Source organism: Primulina tabacum, chromosome 1, assembly GCF_025594145.1.
Source record: "Primulina tabacum isolate GXHZ01 chromosome 1, ASM2559414v2, whole genome shotgun sequence".
Taxonomy (NCBI): Eukaryota; Viridiplantae; Streptophyta; class Magnoliopsida; order Lamiales; family Gesneriaceae; genus Primulina; species Primulina tabacum.
In genome coordinates this window covers 3,788,928-3,812,879 of record NC_134550.1, presented here as the reverse complement: position 1 = coordinate 3,812,879, position 23,952 = coordinate 3,788,928, and the positions used below count along the sequence as shown (strand labels likewise).

Sequence of the window (23,952 nt, the reverse complement as noted above, 5' to 3'; positions counted from 1 at the left end):
CTGTCAGCTCCTAATCTGAAAAATTGAGAATGTATATATTAGTATTCATAGTTAAGTCTCATCGTAATAGGTGGCAAATCATTTAAAAAGTTTGATATGATCAGCCATAAATATCCAGCTGCCTCTGTGACTATGATAAGAGGTTAAATGGCAGCACTAACAGTCGATTTGGTGTTTCAAATCATGGCAGGCAAGATTTTCAGCCAGAGATGATTTTGATCCGATCATGCATCTCCAAATTCCACTCCAAAGACAACTTACATGAATAACTAACCCGTCCAAGCTACTCATTCTCAAAATAGTATCATTGTTACCTAATGAAACCAACTAAAAAGAGTGTACCATGATTCTAATGTGCATTCTTGGTCATACAAATTTACCATTTCCATATCAATATAAATCTTCTGATAAACTCAAGCGTATTACAGTTAGATATCAATTGTCATTTTATTTCATCCAAGAATAATCTAACAAACCGAAACATTTCAAAATTCTTAACCTATATTGCTCACTAAATTCCAATTAAAGAATCAAGCTTTTGATATTTTCAACTTTCTGATCTAGAGCCTCAAAATTTCTCTTCTATGTACCAACAATCAAAAAAGAATCGCAAGTTTAAGTTTAGATAAATGGATAAAGAAATAAGCATAAGCAGGAAATTTTTCATTAATTTGACCGACTTACTTTCTTAAAGCTTGCTATTAAGTTTATGGAACCCATCCATCCACATCCATTTTCTGGCGCAAATATGTGTCCTTCACCAAATTATCATCACTGCAGATACATGTGAAATCCAAGCGTTGATACCATGCGCAAATAGACAGCAATGAGCGGATGAATCATTTAGTATGCATAACAAAAATAACATACCAAAAATAATAATCTATCTGTTTCACAATTTTGGAAGGCAAGTGAGGATCAGGTATGGGAGACGACATTGGTGCATATGGAAACATAGGCATGTGCCCGGGTGAACCTGGGTGGGGTCCAAGAGCAAAATACGTAAAAGATGAAGCATCTGCAAATTGAAACAAAATATAATTAGCACGCAAGATAATCTACAGAAGCAAGTATCTCAAAGCAGCAAACCTCACCATTGTAGAACACTGGGGGAACATAGGGCCGCGCACCCACAGGGGGAGGTGGAGGAATAAAAGGAGCACTTGAAACTGGACCACGTATGAAGGGCCGAGAGGCGACACTCTGCTGGGGTGCAAGGTTTACCTCTGCTGCCAAAAGATTGATGGTTATAGCTCCAATCATCAATCCAACGTTCCTGGTATCGTTTGCTACCATGGCCATGATTAGAAGAACCATTCCCTTGAAGTTGCGGTCCACTGTTGTTCCTTCTAAAAGGACCACGCGGATGGTGTGGCTCATGCCCACTGTGAGATCCTCCTCTCTGTCCAACATCCCAACGTGTGTTGTCCCTAGGAATACCCCCGAAGAGATGCTGGACTTCACTGGCTTAAAAGGAGACGCTTCAACCACAGAACTGTGTGAATTTGGTGCTTGAGAAAAAGCTGCCGTTGGCTGTTATGTTTCTGTGACTTGTCCTGTCACCACCTAGCTCCGGAGAACACTGGCGGATAGGAGATTCATGGTTCGAGCTGAATTTGTTGCTACTTCCTGTGAAGACCAAGAGTCAACTGACGTCCCCTATTATTCACAAAAAGAAAATTTCGTAAGGAAAGCAGTCTAACTTGTACGAAAACTTGATCATCGAGTTCATAATAGCACTAGAAGCATATATACATAAAACCCAAGCAACTAAGACACATCAGATAAATTGAACAGGTAGATTAAAAGGGCCAAAATATAGAGAACAACAATGACAGAAATATAAACCTGTGACAGAATGATTGGTTCGTGAGAGAGTTCTTCAAGAGAATCAGTCGAACTCGAAGAAGCCTTCGTGGAAGCACGAGCTGATTTGGAGAAATCAGGGCCAAGATGCTGTCCCCATCAAAAGCACCAACCTGCGGAGCAACACCATTAGCAGGATTGTTCCAAACACACTTCTGGTTACACCAACATTCTCACTTCCCTCAGCCTGACCACTCGGGCCAGAAACTAGCGGTGGTGGCGATTAATTGGTTTAGGAAAATTTCAGAAGGGCAAAACGTGCTTCTGATCAGAGAGTACTCGAACATGAACAAGGCGACTCTGAGCCGTGAATGGCGATCAATAACAGAATTTACAGTATGAACAGAGGCGGAGGAGTCAGAAGCAGTAGCCATTGCAGAAAACAAAAAAATAGAGGTCAGGCAACGGAACATCAAACCCACACCAACAAATCGAATCGATTAAAGAAAACCCAAAAAATTCCCACTCGAATCGAAATCGCTATCTCCGCCCGTTTTCTTGTTCGGAAGCAAATAAAAGTGCAGTGTTCTAGTCTCCCCGCATATATATAGAGCATGAAGCGGGGAATTGTTTCCTACGACAAATATAATTACAGCTCGGATTTAATTAGATATACGTATTTTAGTATCAAGATAAAAAGATAAAGGGTTAATTTATTTATTTATATATCGGAACAAATAATATTTTATATCTCGAAAAAAAAAACAAAGAAGTAAAATAATCGATATTTAAAATCCGATATCTTTTATTTATAAAAACAAAGCCTATGTTTTTAAAAATCGAAAAAATCTTATGATTTATAAGGTTGATTTATATCAAGTTTTACTTTAAAATTTTGACATATGGTGATGATATAATTTATCTCCAAATTATCATTAAGAAGATCTTATCTTTGTATTTCAAATTGTTTCACATTAACTTTTTGCTAGAAAATTTTGATAGAATTAAATAAAACTCAAATACAAGATTAGATAAGAAAAACAAAAAAACTTACTCTAAAAATTACTAAAAAAATAAATAATCTAAATAAGAATAAAATATTTACTATTGTCATATTAATTTTTTCCTAAAAAAATAGCCGATTTATCTTTATACCATACTTTAAATAAATAATAATTAATGTATAACATAACTATACTTCAAAAATATAGATAAGGATTGGATGTTCAAAATTTGAAAATATGGTGAGAATAAGACATGAGTTGTTACTTCTGTTCTTAGATAATATAGAGATTATAATTTGCTTTAATCATTCTAAATCAATTGACAAAATATTCTTTTAATTAAATAAAAATCATGATAGAAATCTACGTTAAACTAATAGATTTTTTTTGTCATTGACATGTAATAATTGTTCTAATAATTTAATGTACTAATTGATTCAAGCCCAAAAAATTATTAGAAAAAATTGGCTCTACAAGTATTTGTCACTAGTTCAACCTAAGAATTATTATTATGGTCTGATTCATCTATGCACTGCTATCTAGAATATAGAGGTGATTTCAACATGTTCAAGAGTTGATTTTTGTCGTATAAGATTATTCATATGGTACACACGTAGCATTTTGTTCTAAATATCACTTATTTTTTGTTCCTGTTGATGATTGTATCTAATATTATTCTATCACATCTCATGCACATGTAAACGCCACAACATAACGAACTCTTATATCAACTAACAAATACTTCGTATTTGCTCTTATTTTATGAAAAATGGCCAAACCGATTGTTTATAAGAGTGCATTTTATGTCATTAGAACTCATTTAAGTGTTCAATTTTTCTATATAAGAATAAATATCAAAGACATGTTTTCAGAAGTCCTCATAAGCTCATCCATTTAAAATTTAGCGTGGTAATATTTTTATTAATATTGTATATTTGTCCCGGAATCATGAAATACAAAACCTAAAGTGCCTCTTAAAACAAAATATAAACCGTACCGTTATCATAAGCACAATTTTAGTACAGGAAATGAATCCCTCTCTCTGTATTCTTAGGTAAATGAAAATGTTCTTTGTTTATGGAAAATCAATTTAAAATAGGAAAGGTTCAAAGTATATTCTAAGGGTGTGTTTGGTTGAGTGGATTAAACAATGATAGATTATAGTCAAACACTTATCCAATATTTGGTTAAAATTTTAAGATGTTTTAATAATCATTTTGATCCGATTTAGAAGATCCAATTTTTTAGATAACTATTTGATTATTAATGCTAACAAATCAAGTGAGATACACTATCAAAACTTATAAATTACATTTTTCTCCTCTTAGTTCTTAGAGTGTTAGGTTATTTATTGAATAAGAGTGAGTCTTATGTGGAGACCAGTCTCACGATCTTAAGCTGTGAGACGGTCAACCCGACGCATATTCACAATAAAAGTAATACTCTTAGCATAAAAAAATAATACTTTTTCATGGATGACCCAAATAGAGATCCGTCTCAAAAATACGACCCATGAGACCGTCTCACACAAGTTTTTGCCTTAGAATAAAAAAATTTATTTTAGAATTTTGTACGTTAATGTCGTATCTCGATATTTAATATATGATCATTATTATTTATTTGATTTAAACTTTAAAAAAATATAAAGATATATTTTATTTTGAAAAAAATAAATTTATTTGTATATATTTTAATAAAATAATAAAAACTAAATTTTAATGTTGGTTATGCTTATCAATAATATTTTATTTTATTATATTAATTTTATGATATTTACACATATTAATTCGAAAGATTATTAAGATCGTCATTATTAACATTATTATTATTATCTAATATTATGTATTGCTTTGAGCACAACAAATAAGTAACTTAACAAGGTATAATATTAAATTTATTAATACGCAAAAACTTGTGTGAGACGGTCTCACGGTCGTATTTGTGAGACGGATCTCTTATTGGGTTACCCATGAAAAAGTATTACTTTTTATGCTAAGGAGTATTACTTTTTATTGTGAATATGGGTAGAGTTGACCCGTCTCACGGATTATGATCGTGGGACGGTCTCACATTAGACATCACTCAATATTTACAAAGCTAATCACATATTCAAAATTGTTGAACCAAACCAATCTTAATAGTATCACAATAATGTTTGATTAGCTATAACATAATTAATCATTTATTTATCTCATCACTTGTACCAAACACACCCTAATAGAATAAAAAAACATGAAATGAAATAAATATTTTAAAGATTCGTCCTTGTCTTATTAACCAGTTGAAATCGACTACTGTGTTAGATCTATTGTCCCTACTAATGCACTAGCACATTATAATCGGTTGGGAGAATTCAGAATCGATTGGGCAATATCTTTGTTAGATGACTTCCGAAGAAGTTTTTTTTTTGAAAACCTCTTTCTCCAAATCCACTAAGATTGGACGTTGATGCAGGATTTGATGTATCCTGGAACCAGTTCGACGTTGGTGCAGTAGTTGGTGATCCACAGGGTGTTTTAGACTGTTCAAACAGTAATTCAACGATCAAGATGATATTTAAGTTCTAGAAGTTCAACCACTTATTGATTCGGCGGATTTCCTATGACAACAGAATCTTTAGGCCCCAAAATTCACAAGCACCTAAACTGACTAGAAAAATTTCACCAGGCGGGCCTACTCCAAATCTCCAGAAACTATACCAAAAGCAATCATGCCAATGTTCTAGCTATACACATATATGGAACAAAAATAATACCAGAAAACAGCAAAAATCAACGAAGATTGTTTTGCGCAACCGCTTGGCACAGTTCATCCTCGTAGAATAGGGCTCTATTAGAAGCCAAGGATTTGCAGACAGGTTTCGGCAAAAAGGATGGCACCAAACATTTTGAAGAAAATGGGGATTCTTGGAAGAGAACAGCTGCAATTTGGCGCATCTCAGTGCATTTTAGACGAGAAGGGGGACGAGGGCCATGCTTAGGTGCCTTGGGTGAGTGAGGACTGCCAATCCACACTCCTTTTCCACCTCCCTTGCTGCAAATGGTTCCAATATGTTTCAACATTTTTTGTTTGCAGTAGACTTCTTAAGTACAAACACATATTGGAACCATTTGGTTTGAGTGGTTGTAGATTCAATTTCTTGATTTTGGTTTGATCGTACGCTTCTAATGCAGGTGGGTTATCACGATTCAAGGGGTTTGGTGGTTTCACCCACCCCATAATTATAATGTGTTTTTTCCTTAACATTGATTTGTTCTCCCGTGGTTTTTATTGTTTTAGGGTTTAGGTTTTTGCTATGTCCCGCAAATTGGGGGTTTTCAGCATATTTGGGGATTTAGAACATTTAAAGAAATTATAATTTTAGGCTATGTTTGGACCTTGGGTGACAGAGAATGTGAAGAAAACCATCATTCATACTGAGAACCCCAAGGATGCAGTTTTCATTTTCTTTGTGATTGTGTGGTGTAGGATTTTGGATGTGAATTTTGTGCTGTATAGGTTTTTGGAGTTGATTAAAGGTGATTTTTCAATCACCTTATGATTATTTTTTTCAGAAACGTCTCACGCAGCGACTACCGAATTTTAGAGGGATGTTGATCTTTAGTAGTACTTTCTCTCGAATTATTCTTTATGCTAATGAAGGAGCTGTCCCTGCTATGCAGTTGGTACCATATTGGGAGCAATGACTGGAGCGCTTATTGGCCAAGAGACAGAAAGTGGATTTGTTAGAGGGGCTTCGGTTGGTGCCATATCCGGTGCTGTTTACTCCATCGAAGTCTTTGAATCATCACTTTTTGTGGCAGTCCGATGAATCTGGGATACAGTGTCTCCTGTATTTGGTAAGTCTTATCTATTGAATGGATTAATAATCTTGAGTCAATACTATTCAATTGCAGACGTGATAATTCTGGCATTCAATCTTCGAGATTTATAGCATGTTTAGTAATCTGATTGAGTTTGGAGCTAATAATCTGACTGTACAGATTGATGTGATAGTGAGCCTTCTAAGTGGCAGACTTGTCCGCGAGCGTATTGGTCCAGCTATGCTAAGTGCCGTGCAAAGTCAGGTATTATGCTGCTCGATTGCTTTTCTTTGAAATAGGGATGACAGTATTTTTACTTTTTTGACTTTAGAATTTTTCTTCGTTAATCAGATGGAACATGTAGAAACAACATTTGAAGACGTTCCCGACATTTTTGACACCGGTGGGGCAAATGGTTTGTTAGTAGACACAGTTGAAAAGTTCCCAGATATATACTCTTGCTAATATACTATCCTCCAAAAATTAGATTTACTAGTGTTTATCCATTATATATATAACTTCAAAATATCGTACTCAGCTCAAAATCAAAACGTAGTAAACTAATTTTAAGTATGATTCAAACTATTTCATCGTAACAATTTATTTATAACAAAAAATATTATTTAATGCTTGTGGCAACACATTAAACGGTATATCGGTTAGATTAAATATTTTCTTTAGTCTTACTTTATAGATTTTCAAAGATATTTTATTGAAAATGTCTATAATTTTTGCAGTGATAAAGATGCAATTAGTAAAAATAATCACATTAAAAACACATTTTTTCATACTGCAATTCAATTTTTATAATATATATATATATATATATATATATCAAAACATTTTTTCATACGCATAAAGTCTCAACTAAAATAAAACATTATCCTGTCATCAAATATTAAGTATCAACCAAAAACCAAACAGAAAATATTCATCCAATATTTCAATATAATATAAGATGTTTCTGGGGAAAAAAAAGAGAGAGAGGTAATAGACTCGAGACAATCACGAATCCAACTAAATTACCAACGACTATAAGAAATAAGTGGAAGTTAACCAAAATCTTCAGACGGTGACTAAATGAAGAAAGGAAGAACAGAAAAACTTTTAGCAACCAAATCTAGTAAACATTCTCTATCCAAAAATCCATGATTAGGGGGACTAAAATGTAGAAAACAAAAAAAATGTGCCGATGTTTCAAGATAGCCGTTGATGACTTCACCGCACAAGCTCGGAAAAGCAGCCTAAAATATAGAGTTGTTGTATGTTCAAAGTCCCCACCTATGTATCGTTAAAAACTATGTGTTTGTCTTTTCATCATGTATATGCAGACTAGAAATATTGAGAGATTGAGAACTTGATCATGTAGGATACAAGATGGTTAACATTATCTATTTTCTACAGTTACCCTTCCTCCTCACCTTTTCTCCCTGCAAGAGTAAGAAAAAAATCGTCTAGATGAGTTAGAGACCACCACAAGCTCGAAAAAAAGCCTAAAATAGAGTTGTTGTGTGTTCAAAGTCCCCACCTATGATAATAGTATCGCTAGAAACTACGTGTTTTCTTTTCATCATGTATATGCAAACTAGAATATTGAGAGATTGAGGACTTGATCCTATAGGATACATGATGGTTGGCATTATCCATTTTCTCCAGTTACCCTTCCTCCTCACCTTTTCTCCCTGCAAGAGTAAGAAAAAAAATCGCCTAGATGAGTTAGAGACCACCACAAGCTCGGAAAAGCAGCCTAATAGAGTTGTTGTGTGTTCAAAGTCCCCACCTATGATAATAATATCACTAGAAACTACGTGTTTGTCTTTTCATCATTAATATGCATACTAGAAATATTGAGAGATCGAGGACTTGATCCTGTAGGATACATGATGGTTGGCATTATCCATTTTCTCCGGTTACCCTTCCTTCTCACTTTTTCTCCCTGCAAGAGTAAGAAACAAAATCACCTAGATGAGTTAGAGACCACCAATACTCTATCTAAAGTGCATGTCGTGGGCTGAAATGTCTACAAAATACCCAAAGGATAACAAGTATATATATATAGATAAGGCGCGTGAGAAAACTGAAAAGGGGACATTAACAGATTTTGCTCGTAAGTTAATAGCATATTCACTTGTTTTTTCAGTAAAATTTTGGACTACACTACGTAAAAGATTAACTATTAGAAAAGTGGTATTACGAAGATCAAACATGTTAATCATTCACCTGTATTTCCACCACATTCGAAGCTCGCAAAGCATCCAGTATAAGTTGGACATTCTGTCAGCTCCCTAATCTGAAAAATTAAGAATGTATAATATTAGTATTCATAGCTAAGTCTCATCTTAATAGGTGGCAAATCATTTAAACAGTTCGATATGATCAGCCATAAAATATCCAGCTGCCTCTGTCACTATGATAAGAGGTTAAATGGCAGCACAACCATCCTGTATCCTACAGGATCAGGTTCTCAATCTCTCAATATTTCTAGTCTGCATATACATGATGAAAACAAACATAGTTTCTAGCGATACATAAGTGAGGACTTTGAACATACAAAAACTCTATATTTTAGGCTGCTTTTCCGAGCTTGTGCGGTGAAGTCATCAACGGCTATCTTGGCACATCGGCACAGTTTTTTTGTTTTCTACATTTTAGTCCCCCTAATAATGGATTTTTAGATAGAGAAGGTTTACTAGATTTGGTTTGCTAAAAGTTTTTCTATTCTTCTTTTCTTCATATAGCCACCGTCTGAAAATTTTGGTTAACTTCGACTTATTTCTAGTCGTTGCTAATTTAGTTGGATTCGTGATTGTCCCGAGTTTATTACCTCTCTTTTTTTTTTTCAGAAACATCTTATATTATATTGAAATATTGGATATGAATTTTTTCTGTTGGGTTTTTGGTTGATACTTAATATTCTGATAACATGATAAGGTTCTTTATTTTAGTTGAGACTTTATGCTTAGAGAAAAATGCTTGGATATATTATAGATATATAGATATATATATATATATATTATAAAAATTGAATTGTGGTATGAATAAAATATGTTTTTTATGTGATTTATTTTTACTAATTGCATCATTACCACTGCAAAAATTATAGATATTTTCAATAAAATATCTTTGAAAATCTATAAAGTAAGACTAAAGAAAATATTTCATCTAACCCATATAGTGTTTAATGTGTGGACACGAGCATTTGAATAATATTTTTTTGTTATAATATAAATTGTTACGTTGAAAATAATTTGAATCATACTTAAAATTAGTTTACTACGTTTTGGTTTTAAGATGAGTATGATATTTTTGAAATTATATATATAATGGATAAATACTAGTAAATCTAATTTTTGGAGGAGTATATTAGCAAGAGTATATGATTTATTGGGTGATATTCTCCGAAATATCAAACAATAAACATGCTCCCATTATTCTTATACTCAAAAATCAAACTAAAACATGCTCGAAATATATAAATAAATCCATCTGTATAAATATATTTCAAAATATTTTATAACATTTTATTCTTGTTTAATTATGTGCTCGATATCTATCTAGTTTTCAAAAGTTGATCCACAGCCAGCATGATTCCCATTTCCTTGGAATAATTGTACAACACTTAACATTGAATTATCTAGAAATCGAAAAATACCATGGATTGCCCCAATTTAGGCTATATTCGATTAGTTTCAATTTGAGTAAAAAAATAAAAAACATATAATACATAAATTACATTTGAATTAATACAAAAATTAAATAAATTCAAAATTGAATTAAATGAATTGATATAATCAATGCAAACAATAATTAAAGTGGTCATTTATTACAGTACACACACACATATAATTAATTTTGATATCCTGCACACCTACCGTACACACTTTTCTGAGCACCGATGGTGTCACTCATCTATTGGATGTGATGAAATATAGAAAATTACGCATCGAATGGATGATGATATATATATATATATAAATTGCAATCATTTTGTTTAAAATTTATTTATACAGTTTGTAATAAAAATTAAATATCATAGTAACACAAATCATATCACAAATTAAATTGATTGATATAATCAATGTAAAAAATTTTTAATTTAGTTTATATTTTCAATAAAGTTTTTTCAATTTGAATAAAAAAATAATAAAAATATATAATATAATTATATTTTAATTAATATAAAATGAATTAAATTCAAATTTGAACTAAATGATTGATATAATCAATACAAACAATAATTGAAATTATCATTTATTGTAGTACATATATTTCAATATTAATGATATATCTTTTCTTTTTTAGAAAAACATTTTGACGGGAAATTAATATTTTTGGCAAAATATTAGAGTACTTGGTAAAAGGACATCGTAAAATGCACAATTGTATTTTAAAAAACCACTAAAGAACCAGTTGTTTCCTCGTTCAATGATTTTCTTCTTAACCTATATTGCTCATTAAAGAAATTGAGGACTTGATCATGTAGAATACAAGAAGGTTGGCATTATCCATTTTCTCCAATTACCCTTCCTCCTCACCTTTTCTCCCTGCAAGAGTAAGAAAAAAAATCGCCTAGATGAGTTAGAAACCACCAATACTCTATCTAAAGTGCATGTCGTGGGATGAAATGTCTACAAAATACCCAAAGGATAACAAGTCTATAGATTATAGAACAAGTCGCATGAGAAAGCTGAAAAGGGGATATTAACAGATTTTGCTCATAAGTTAATCGCATATTCACTTGTTTTTTCAGTAAAATTTTGGACTACACTACTAGTAAAAGATTTACTATAAGAAAAGTGGTATTGCGAAGATCAAATATGCGATACATTTCACCTGTATTTCCACCACATTCGAAGCTCGCAAAGCATCCAATATAAGTTGGACATTGTCTGTCAGCTCCCTAATCTGAAAAATTGAGAATGTATAATATTAGTATTCATAGTTAAGTCTCATCGTAATAGGTGGCAAATCATTTAAAAAGTTTGATATGATCAGCCATAAAATATCCAGCTGCCTCTGTGACTATGATAAGAGGTTAAATGGCAGCACTAACAGTTTTGGTGTTTCAAATCATGGCAGGCAAGATTTTCAGCCAGAGATGATTTTGATCCGATCAGGCATCTCCAAATTCCACTCCAAAGACAACTTACATGAATAACTAACCCGTCCAAGCTACTTCATTCTCAAAATAGTATCATTGTTACCTAATGAAACCAACTAAAAAGAGTGTACCATGATTCTAATGTGCATTCTTGGTCATACAAATTTACCATTTCCATATCAATATAAATCTTCTGATAAACTCAAGCGTATTACAGTTAGATATCAATTGTCATTTTATTTCATCCAAGAATATCTAACAAAACCGAAACATTTCAAAATTCTTAACCTATATTGCTCACTAAATTCCAATTAAAGAATCAAGCTTTTGATATTTTCAACTTTCTGATCTAGAGCCTCAAAATTTCTCTTCTATGTACCAACAATCAAAAAAGAATCGCAAGTTTAAGTTTAGATAAAATGGATAAAGAAATAAGCATAAGCAGGAAATTTTTCATTAATTTGACCGACTTACTTTCTTAAAGCTTGCTATTAAGTTTATGGGAACCCATCCATCCACATCCATTTTCTGGCGCAAATATGTGTCCTTCACCAAATTATCATCACTGCAAGATACATGTGAAAATCCAAGCGTTGATACCATGCGCAAATAGACAGCAATGAGCGGATGAATCATTTAGTATGCATAACAAAAATAACATACCAAATAATAATCTATCTGTTTCACAATTTTGGAAGGCAAGTGAGGATCAGGTATGGGAGACGACATTGGTGCATATGGAAACATAGGCATGTGCCCGGGTGAACCTGGGTGGGGTCCAAGAGCAAAATACGTAAAAGATGAAGCATCTGCAAATTGAAACAAAATATAATTAGCACGCAAGATAATCTACAGAAGCAAGTATCTCAAAGCAGCAAACCTCACCATTGTAGAACACTGGGGACCATAGGGCCGCGCACCCACAGGGGGAGGTGGAGGAATAAAAGGAGCACTTGAAACTGGACCACGTATGAAGGGCCGAGAGGCGACACTCTGCTGGGGTGCAAGGTTTACTCTGCTGCCAAAAGATTGATGGTTATAGCTCCAATCATCAATCCAACGTTCCTGGTATCGTTTGCTACCATGGCCATGATTAGAAGAACCATTCCCTTGAAGTTGCGGTCCACTGTTGTTCCTTCTAAAAGGACCACGCGGATGGTGTGGCTCATGCCCACTGTGAGATCCTCCTCTCTGTCCAACATCCCAACGTGTGTTGTCCCTAGGAGATACCCCCGAAGAGATGCTGGACTTCACTGGCTTAAAAGGAGACGCTTCAACCACAGAACTGTGTGAATTTGGTGCTTGAGAAAAGCTGCCGTTGGCTGTTATGTTTCTGTGACTTGTCCTGTCACCACCTAGCTCCGGAGAACACTGGCGGATAGGAATTCATGGTTCGAAGCTGAATTTGTTGCTACTTCCTGTGAAGACCAAGAGTCAACTGACGTCCCCTATTATTCACAAAAAGAAAATTTCGTAAGGAAAGCAGTCTAACTTGTACGAAAACTTGATCATCGAGTTCATAATAGCACTAGAAGCATATATAATAAACCCAAGCAACTAAGAACATCAGATAAATTGAACAGGTAGATTAAAAGGGCCAAAATATAGAGAACAACAATGACAGAAATAAAACCTGTGACAGAATGATTGGTTCGTGAGAGAGTTCTTCAAGAGAATCAGTCGAACTCGAAGAAGCCTTCGTGGAAGCACGAGCTGATTTGGAGAAATCAGGCCAAGATGCTGTCCCCATCAAAGCACCAACCTGCGGAGCAACACCATTAGCAGGATTGTTCCAAACACACTTCTTGGTTACACCAACATTCTCACTTCCCTCAGCCTGACCATCCTCGGCCAAGAAACTAGCAGGTGGTGCGATTAATTGGTTTAGGAAAATTTCAGAAGGCAAAACGTGCTTCTGATCAGAGATACTCGAACATGAACAAGGCGACGCGAGCCGTGAATGGCGATCAATAACAGAATTTACAGATTGAACAGAGGCGGAGGAGTCAGAAGCAGTAGCCATTGCAGAAACAAAAAAATAGGTCAGGCAACTGAACATCAAACCCACCAACACAATCGAATCGATTAAAGAAAACCCAAAAATTCCCACTCGAAATCGAAATCGCCTATCTCCGCCCGTTTTCTTGTTCGGAAGCAAATAAAAGTGCAGTGTTCTAGTCTCCCCGCATATATATAGAGCAATGAAGCGGGGAATTAGTTTCCTACGACAAATATAATTACAGCTCGGATTTAATTAGGATATACGTATTTAGTATCAAGATAAAAAATAAAGGTTAATTTTATTTATTTATATCGGAACAAATAATATTTTATATCTCGAAAAAAAAAAACAAAGAAGTAAAATAATCGATATTTAAAATCCGATATCTTTTTTATAAAAACAAAGCCTATGTTTTTAAAAATCGAAAAATCTTTAATGATTTATAAGGTGATTTATATCAAGTTTTACTTTTAAAATTTTGACATATGGTGATGATATAATTTATCTCCAAATTATCATTAAGAAGATCTTATCTTTGTATTTCAAATTGTTTCACATTAACTTTTTGCTAGAAAATTTTGATAGAATTAAATAAAACTCAAATACAAGATTAGATAAAAACAAAAAACTTACTCTAAAATTACTAAAAAAATAATAATCTAAATAAGAATAAAATATTTACTATTGTCATATTAATTTTTTCCTAAAAAAATAGCCGATTTATCTTTAATACCATACTTTAAATATAATAATTAATGTATAACATAACTATACTTTCAAAAATATAGATAAGGATTGGATGTTCAAAATTTGAAAATATGGTGAGAATAAGAACATGAGTGTTACTTCTGTTCTTAGATAATATAGAGATTATAATTTGCTTTAATCATTCTAAATCAATTGACAAAAATATTCTTTTAATTAAATAAAAATCATGATAGAAATCTACGTTAAACTAAATAGATTTTTTTTCAATTGACATGTAATAATTGTTCTAAATAATTTATGTACTAATTGATTCAAGCCCAAAAAATTATTAGAAAAAATTGGCTCTACAAGTATTTGTCACTAGTTCAACCCTAAGAATTATTATTATGGTCTGATTCATCTATGCACTGCTATCTAGAATATAGAGGTGATTTCAACATGTTCAAGAGTTGATTTTTGTCGTATAAGATTATTCATGGTACACACGTAGCATTTTGTTCTAAATATCACTTATTTTTTTGTTCCTGTTGATGATTGTATCTAATATTATTCTATCACATCTCATGCACATGTAAACGCCACAACATAACGAACTCTTATATCAACTAACAAATACTTCGTATTTGCTCTTATTTTATGAAAATGGCAAAACCGATTTTTATAAGAGTGCATTTTATGTCATTATAAACTCATTTAAGTGTTCAATTTTCTATATAAGAAAATATCAAAGACATGTTTTCAGAAGTCCTCAATAAGCTCATCCATTTAAAAATTAGCGGTGGTAATATTTTTATTAAATATTGTATATTTGTCCCGGAATCATGAAATACAAAACCTAAAGTGCCTCTTAAAACAAAATATAAACCGTACCGTTATCATAGCACAATTTTAGTACAAGGAAATGAATCCCTCTCTCTGTATTCTTAGGTAAATGAAAATGTTCTTTGTTTATGGAAAATCAATTTAAAATAGGAAAGGTTCAAAGTATATTCTAAGGGTGTGTTTGGTTGAGTGGATTAAACAATGATAGATTAATAGTCAAACACTTATCCAATATTTTTAAAATTTTAAGATGTTTTAATAATCATTTTGATCCGATTTAAGATCCAATTTTTTAGATAACTATTTGATTATTAATCTAACAATCAAGTGAGATACACTATCAAAACTTAATAAATTACATTTTTCTCCTCTTATTTCTTAGAGTGTTAATTATTTATTGAATAAAGAGTGAGTCTTATGTGAGACCGTCTCACGGATCTTAATCTGTGAGACGGGTCAACCCTACTCATATTCACAATAAAAGTAATACTCTTAGCATAAAAAATAATACTTTTTCATGGATGACCCAAATAGAGATCCGTCTCAAAAATACGACCCATGAGACCGTCTCACACAAGTTTTTGCCTTGAATAAAAATTTATTTTAGAATGTTGTACGTTAGATGTCGATCCTGATATTTAATATATATCATTATTATTTAATTTGATTTAAACTTTAAAAAATATAAAGATATATTTTTATTTTGAAAAAATAATTTATTTGATATATTTTAATAAATAATAAAAACTAAATTTTAATGTTGGTTATGCTTATCAATAATATTTTTATTTTTATTATATTTAATTTTATGATATTTACACATATAATTCAAAGATTATTAATATCGTCATTATTAACATTATTATTATTATTATCTAATATTATGTATTGCTTTGAGCACAACAAATAAGTAAACTTAACAAGGGTATAATATTAAATTTATTAATACGCAAAAACTTGTGTGAGACGGTCTCACGGGTCGTATTTGTGAGACGGATCTCTTATTTGGGTTACCCATGAAAAGTATTACTTTTATGCTAAGAGTATTACTTTTTATGCTAAGAGTATACTTTTTATTGTGAAATGGAGAGTTGACCCGTCTCACGGATTATGATCCGTGGGACGGTCTCACATGAGACTCACTCAATATTTAAAAGCTAATCACATATTCAAAATGTTGAACCAAACAATCTTAATAGTATCACATAATGTTTGATTATCTATAGCATAATTAATCATTTATTCTCATCACTTGTACCAAACACCCCTAATAGAATAAGAAAACATGAAATGAAATAAATATTTTAAAGATTCGTCTTGTCTTATTAACCAGTTGAAATCGACTACTGTGTTAGATCTATTGTCCCTACTAATGCACTAGCACATTATAATCGGTTGGGAGAATTCAGAATCGATTGGGCAATATCTTTGTTAGATGACTTCCGAAGAAGTTTTTTTGTTTGAAAACCTCTTTCTCCAAATCCACTAAGATTGGACGTTGATGCAGGATTTGATGTATCCTGGAACCAGTTCGACGTTGGTGCAGTAGTTGGTGATCCACAGGGTGTTTTAGACTGTTCAAACAGTAATTCAACGGTCAAGATATATTTAAGTTCTAGAAGTTCAACCACTTATTGATTCGGCGGATTTCCTATGACAACAGAATCTTTAGGCCCCAAAATTCACAAGCACCTAAACTGACTAGAAAAATTTCACCAGGCGGGCCTACTCCAAATCTCCAGAAACTATACCAAAAGCAATCATGCCAATGTTCTAGCTATACACATATATGGAACAAAAATAATACCAGAAAACAGCAAAAATCAACGAAGATTGTTTTGCGCAACCGCTTGGCACAGTTCATCCTCGTAGAATAGGGCTCTATTAGAAGCCAAGGATTTGCAGACAGGTTTCGGCAAAAAGGATGGCACCAAACATTTTGAAGAAAATGGGGATTCTTGGAAGAGACAGCTGCAATTTGGCGCATCTCAGTGCATTTTAGACGAGAAGGGGGACGAGGGCCATGCTTAGGTGCCTTGGGTGAGTGAGGACTGCCAATCCACACTCCTTTTCCACCTCCCTTGCTGCAAATGGTTCCAATATGTTTCAACATTTTTTGTTTGCAGTAGACTTCTTAAGTACAAACAACATATTGGAACCATTTGGTTTGAGTGGTTGTAGATTCAATTTCTTGATTTTGGTTTGATCGTACGCTTCTAATGCAGGTGGGTTATCACGATTCAAGGGGTTTGGTGGTTTCACCCCCCCATAATTATAATGTGTTTTTTCCTTAACATTGATTTGTTCTCCCGTGGTTTTTATTGTTTTAGGGTTTAGGTTTTTGCTATGTCCCGCAAATTGGGGGTTTTCAGCATATTTGGGGATTTAGAACATTTAAAGAAATTATAATTTTAGGCTATGTTTGGACCTTGGGTGACAGAGAATGTGAAGAAAACCATCATTCATACTGAGAACCCCAAGGATGCAGTTTTCATTTTCTTTGTGATTGTGTGGTGTAGGATTTTGGATGTGAATTTTGTGCTGTATAGGTTTTTGGAGTTGATTAAAGGTGATTTTTCAATCACCTTATGATTATTTTTTTCAGAAACGTCTCACGCAGCGACTACCGAATTTTAGAGGGATTTGATCTTTAGTAGTACTTTCTCTCGAATTATTCTTTATGCTAATGAAGGAGCTGTCCCTGCTATGCAGTTGGTACCATATTGGGAGCAATGACTGGAGCGCTTATTGGCCAAGAGACAGAAAGTGGATTTGTTAGAGGGGCTTCGGTTGGTGCCATATCCGGTGCTGTTTACTCCATCGAAGTCTTTGAATCATCACTTATTTTGTGGCAGTCCGATGAATCTGGGATACAGTGTCTCCTGTATTTGGTAAGTCTTATCTATTGAATGGATTAATAATCTTGAGTCAATACTATTCAATTGCAGACGTGATAATTCTGGCATTCAATCTTCGAGATTTAGCATGTTTAGTAATCTGATTGAGTTTGGAGCTAATAATCTGACTGTACAGATTGATGTGTAGTGAGCCTTCTAAGTGGCAGACTTGTCCGCGAGCGTATTGGTCCAGCTATGCTAAGTGCCGTGCAAAGTCAGGTATTATGCTGCTCGATTGCTTTTCTTTGAAATAGGGATGACAGTATTTTTACTTTTTTGACTTACGAAATTTTCTTCGTTAATCAGATGGGAGCTGTAGAAACAACATTTGAAGACGTTCCCGACATTTTCTTCGTTAATCAGATGGGAGCTGTAGAAACAACATTTGAAGACGTTCCCAACATTTGAGCTCTTTGTATATAGACTTCTTTTATCGACAAGTTGAACTGATTTAGAAGAATCTGTCCCATGCTTTAAATATACGCAGGACTTTCAGCTAGGGGAGACCGTGCGAAGTTTACCTCATTGTCACCACTTGTTTCATCTACCTTGCATCGACTCTTGGCTGGTGAGACACGGTTCTTGCCCGTTGTGTAGAAGAGTATTTTGATGCTCTTTTTGTACGGCGAGAAACACCAGCTTGATGATATCCTCTTACTCGTATACGGCCTCTCTATTTGTTCAATAAATCCGTAGTTTTAGATTGGCTAGGTGCAGCTCTATGTATGTTTTCTGAGCAACATCTTTCGTGTTCGGTCTCTGCGCTTGATCACGATTTTGTAAAGAAAATTTTGAGGTGTGGTTTGTATTCCCTCACAGATCCTACGTACACACAATGTTTGTTTGCTATTAGTATTTTCTTTATCATCACTAGTTGTGTTGTTACATGGCATTGTATCGTATCCATCTTGTATGACGTGGATAATTTGACTATTCCTATAAATCATCGTAAATTATGCAAATTAGTACAGGCGCATAATATATTTTCATTCTTATTCATTTATAAATATTGTTCCATAGTTTATTATCAATAAAGTTCAATTTTTCTTGCTTGATTTTCACTTCATTCACAACCATGCTTTGCACTTTCTAACCATTTTAATTTTAACGCTCATCTGGTGTAACTCTTTGTTCTTGTTTTTTTTTTAAAAAAAAAATCTATTAAGTGTAAGTATTTTAATTTATAACATCGGATTTCAGATTATCTTTTATGACAATCGAAATCACCTGTTTACCATGTAATGAAAAAAATCTCTCACACTCCAATGGCTAACAAGAAAGTGAGCAATCAAACTACCATTTCAATTCAATCATATGAAAAATTTGAGAATTCTAAAATTGGCTACAAGTCCGTGAGAAAGCTAGTTTTTTTAAAGAACTTTCCTAAGCTAAAGAGATAAAATGAAAGTACTTTTTATGATTATCAATGAGAATGGAGAGTCCTCCTCCCAATCCATACATACATGATCGATAGAATACTACGTAAGTAGGACAGTCAACTTTATACTGTTTACTTTTTGGATTTGAAAAAATGCATTATCATTCATTTTGCAATAATTTCTTTAAAAAAAGTATATTCATCTTATTAGCGGTTCTTTTTTTTTTTTTTTTTCAAGGAATCGAAAATAAAAATTAGGAGAAAATTATCTCAACTACATTTTCTGAACCAAAACAAATTAAGGCTCGGCTGAGCAAATATTTTTAGTATTTTACAAATAAAAAATAAAAGCATGTGTTTGGATAAATTTTTTGTGAAATATTTTAAAAAGGTGTTCTACAAAGAACAATTGAGAGTTTTTTTTTATATTTTTAGAAATAAAGGTAACGATAAAAAGAAACATACTACTTTTTAATTATAAAAACGATTTTAAATATATGTCCAAATGCATATTTGTTCTTAAAACAACTTCAAATCTTTATGGTATCGAGACGTTGAAATTATTTTTACTTTTCACAAAATATTGCATAGTTACGCAATTACTTCTGTATGAAGGTCCAAAATACATGTCATTGATAAGACCAAAACTAATTCAATCTTTTCAAAAAAAAAATATATAATAATTCAATCTTTACAAAAAAAATTCGGTATTGTTAGCAATTTATTTGAAGTTATACTAAAGTAAAATTTTAAATATTTAGTCGATCAAAACTCAAAATGTAACAAGTTAATAGATCGAAAAGTTTATTTTTTCCCTACAAAAAAAATGACCGATTTCAAACTTTAAAATCTTTCTTGATTCAAATTTCAGTTCCATACCTGAAATATGAACTAAGAACCACCGTGAAATCCAAAACAAACGTGTTTAGCAAGGGCAATATAGGTATTTTGCGAGAGATACACGACAAAAGACCCAAACAATTCATCCATGCACGATGATAGAAGAACATGCTACCCACTCAACTCATTCCCCTCTCTACTCTTGAATAGTCCCAACATTTAACAATTCTTAAATCTCAAAGCCGACAGCCAAATGGGTTTCATTACAGGAAACGGAAAAAACCTCTATCTCGAATCGTCGTGAAAAAACTTTTCCAACGATCATCATCCGATCACGAAAGCGATTCTAGTATTGTGATTGTGCACAACACAACAAAAGGAAGATTCAGCAATGAAAGCAACATCTTGTATGAAGAGACTATGGGTACAGATTTCTTGTCAAGAGAAGATATGGTTGTCTTACTTATTCGCGCGCAAACATATATATATAGAGAGAATTTTGTTAGAAAAGACGAAAATGATCTTGTAAGTTGGCTTGAATTGAAATTTGATTATTTTATGAGTCAAAATTTGTTCTTAATGTAATAACTTGTCTTCCTTTGTATCTCATAACATAGTATTGAATATTATCCATACGTTTGAAAACATGGCAGCACTCAGGCGAAAAAATGATTCCAAATACGGACAATGACAAATTTTTAGTAATTCCTACTTTTAATAAACAGATAATCAAAATCTATTTTGGTCAGACTTATTGGACAAACATGCCCTAAACCATATTACTTATGATAACATAATGCATGTTTGCATATATTTATACAGGCTAGAAAGGCATTCAGAAAAGTCTGGTGAAGTTGCAAGCCCTCGTTCGAGGGGTTATCGTCCGAAGACAAGCACGCTTAGCCTTGCAATGCATGCACGCACGCACGCACTTGCCCAGTGCACCTCACTGTTCACGCTCGAAAGCTTCTGTTAAACGACTAGTCGAATATAGCCTAAATGGGAGCAATTCATGGTATTTTTCGATTTCAAGAAAATTCAATGTTAAGTGTTGTACAATTATTCCAAGGAAATGGGAATCATGCTGGCTGCGGATCAACTTTTGAAAACTAGATAGATATCGAGCACGTAATTAAACAAGAATAAATGTTATAAAATATTTTGAAATATATTTGTACAGATGGATTTATTTATATTTCGAGCATGTTTTAGTTTGATATTGAGCTTGAATAATGTTGGAGCTTGTTTTAGTTTGATATTTCGGAGTATATATCACCAAATAAATCATTTACTCTTGCTAATATACTATCCTCCAAAAATTAGATTTACTAGTGTTGATCCATTATATATATAATTTCAAAAATATCATACTCGGCTCAAAACCAAAACGTACGTAGTAAACTAATTTTGAGTATGATTCAAACTATTTTCACCGTAACAATTTATATTATAACAAAAAATATATTATTTAATGCTCGTGGCCACACATTAATCGCTATGTGGGTTAGATGAAATATTTTCTTTAGTCTTACTTTATAGATTTTCAAATATATTTTATTGAAAATATCTATAATTTTCGCAGTGATAAAGATGCAATTAGTAAAAATAAATTACATAAAAACCAAACAGAAAATATTCATATCCAATATTTCAATATAATATAAGATGTTTCTGGGGAAAAAAAATAAAAAAAAAGAGAGGCAATAGACTCTGGACAATCACGAATCCAACTAAATTACCAACGACTATAAGAAATAAGTGGAAGTAAACCAATATCTTCCGACGGTGGCTAAAATATAGCTAGAAATTGTGTTAGTCTTTTTATCATGTATATGCAGATTAGAAATATTGAGAGATTGAGGACTTGATCCTGTAGAATACAGGATAGTTGGCATTATCCATTTTCTCCAGTAACCCTTCCTACTCACCTATTCTACCTGCAAGAGTAAGAAAAAAAATCGCCTAGATGAGTTAGAGACCACCACAAACTCTGAAAAGCCTAAAATATAGTTGTTGTGTGTTCAAAGTCCCCACCTATGATAATAGTATCGCTAGAAACTACGTGTTTGTCTTTTCATCATGTATATGCAGACTAGAAATATTGAGAGAATGAGGACTTGATCCGGTAGGAAACATGATGGTTGGAATTATCCATTTTCTCCTTCCCTTCCTCCTCACCTTTCCTCCCTGCAAGAGTAAGAAAAAAATCGCCTAGATAAGTTAGAAAGCACCGATGCTCTCTAAAGTGCATGTTGTGGGATGAAATGTCTACAAAATACCCAAAGGATATATAGATATATAGAACAAGACGGATGAGAAAGCTGAAAAGGGGATATTAACAGATTTTGCTCATAAGTTAATCTAATTTTTGGAGGATAGTATATAATGGATAAATACTAGTAAATCTAATTTTTGGAGGATAGTATATTAGCAAGAGTATATGATTTATTTGGGTGATATATTCTCCGAAATATCAAACTAAAACATGCTCCCACATTATTCTTATACTCAAAAATATCAAACTAAAACATGCTCGAAATATAAATAAATCCATCTGTATAAATATATTTCAAAATATTTTATAACATTTTATTCTTGTTTAATTATGTGCTCGATATCTATCTAGTTTTCAAAAGTTGATCCGCAGCCAGCATGATTCCCATTTCCTTGGCATAATTGTACAACACTTAACATTGAATTATCTAGAAATCGAAAAATACCATGGATTGCCCCAATTTAGGCTATCTTCGATTAGTTTCAATTTGAGTAAAAAATAAAAAACATATAATACATAAATTACATTTGAATTAATACAAAAATTAAATAAATTCAAAATTGAATTAAATGAATTGATATAATCAATGCAAACAATAATTAAAGTGATCATTTATTACAGTACACACACATATAATTAATTTTGATATCCTGCACACCTACCGTACACACTTTGTGAGCACCGACGAGGTCACTCATCTATTGGATGTGATGAAATATAGAAAAATTACACATCGAATGGATGAGTGACACCTCATCGGTGCTCACAGAGGTGTGCACGTAGGTGTGCAGGATATCAAAATTATATATATATATATACATTGTAATCATTTGTGTTTAAAATTTATTTATACAGTTTGTAATAAAAATTAAATATATCATAGTAACACAAATCATATCACAAATTAAATTGATTGATATAATCAATGTAAAAATTTTTAATTTAGTTTATATTTTCAATAAAGTTTAGTTTCAATTTGAATAAAATATATAATATAATAATTATATTTGAATTAATATAAAAATGAATTAAATTCAAATTTGAACTAAATGAATTGATATAATCAATACAAACAATAATTGAAATTATCATTTATTGTAGTACATATATTTCAATATTAATGATATATCTTTTCTTTTTTTAGAAATAACATTTTGACGGAAATTAATATTTTTGGCAAAATAGAGTACTTGGTAAAAGGACATCGTAAAATGCACAATTGTATTTTAAAAAAACCACTAAAGAACCAGTTGTTTCCTCGTTCAATGATTTTACTTCTTAACCTATATTGCTCATTAAAGAAATTGAGGACTTGA

General features: G+C 32.5%; 1 protein-coding gene and 1 long non-coding RNA gene across 2 annotated transcripts; one reads left to right on the top strand and one right to left on the bottom strand.

The window, feature by feature from the left end:
• Window positions 1–6,587: 6,587 nt before the first annotated feature.
• LOC142524996 (uncharacterized) lies at window positions 6,588–7,120 on the top strand. The gene is made up of 3 exons (XR_012815005.1): window positions 6,588–6,649; window positions 6,794–6,877; window positions 6,965–7,120. It is a non-coding gene; the product is annotated as an uncharacterized LOC142524996 (long non-coding RNA).
• An 897-nt stretch (window positions 7,121–8,017) lies between these two features.
• LOC142541763 (la-related protein 1C-like) lies at window positions 8,018–13,737 on the bottom strand. Its single transcript, XM_075648231.1, has 8 exons — window positions 13,348–13,737; window positions 12,635–13,085; window positions 12,378–12,523; window positions 12,189–12,260; window positions 11,447–11,518; window positions 11,149–11,157; window positions 8,834–8,903; window positions 8,018–8,043 (listed from the first exon to the last, which is right to left on the bottom strand). Exons 1-8 carry the CDS (start codon window positions 13,735–13,737, stop codon window positions 8,018–8,020), a joined length of 1,236 nt encoding a protein of 411 aa, XP_075504346.1.
• Between the last annotated feature and the right edge of the window lie 10,215 nt (window positions 13,738–23,952).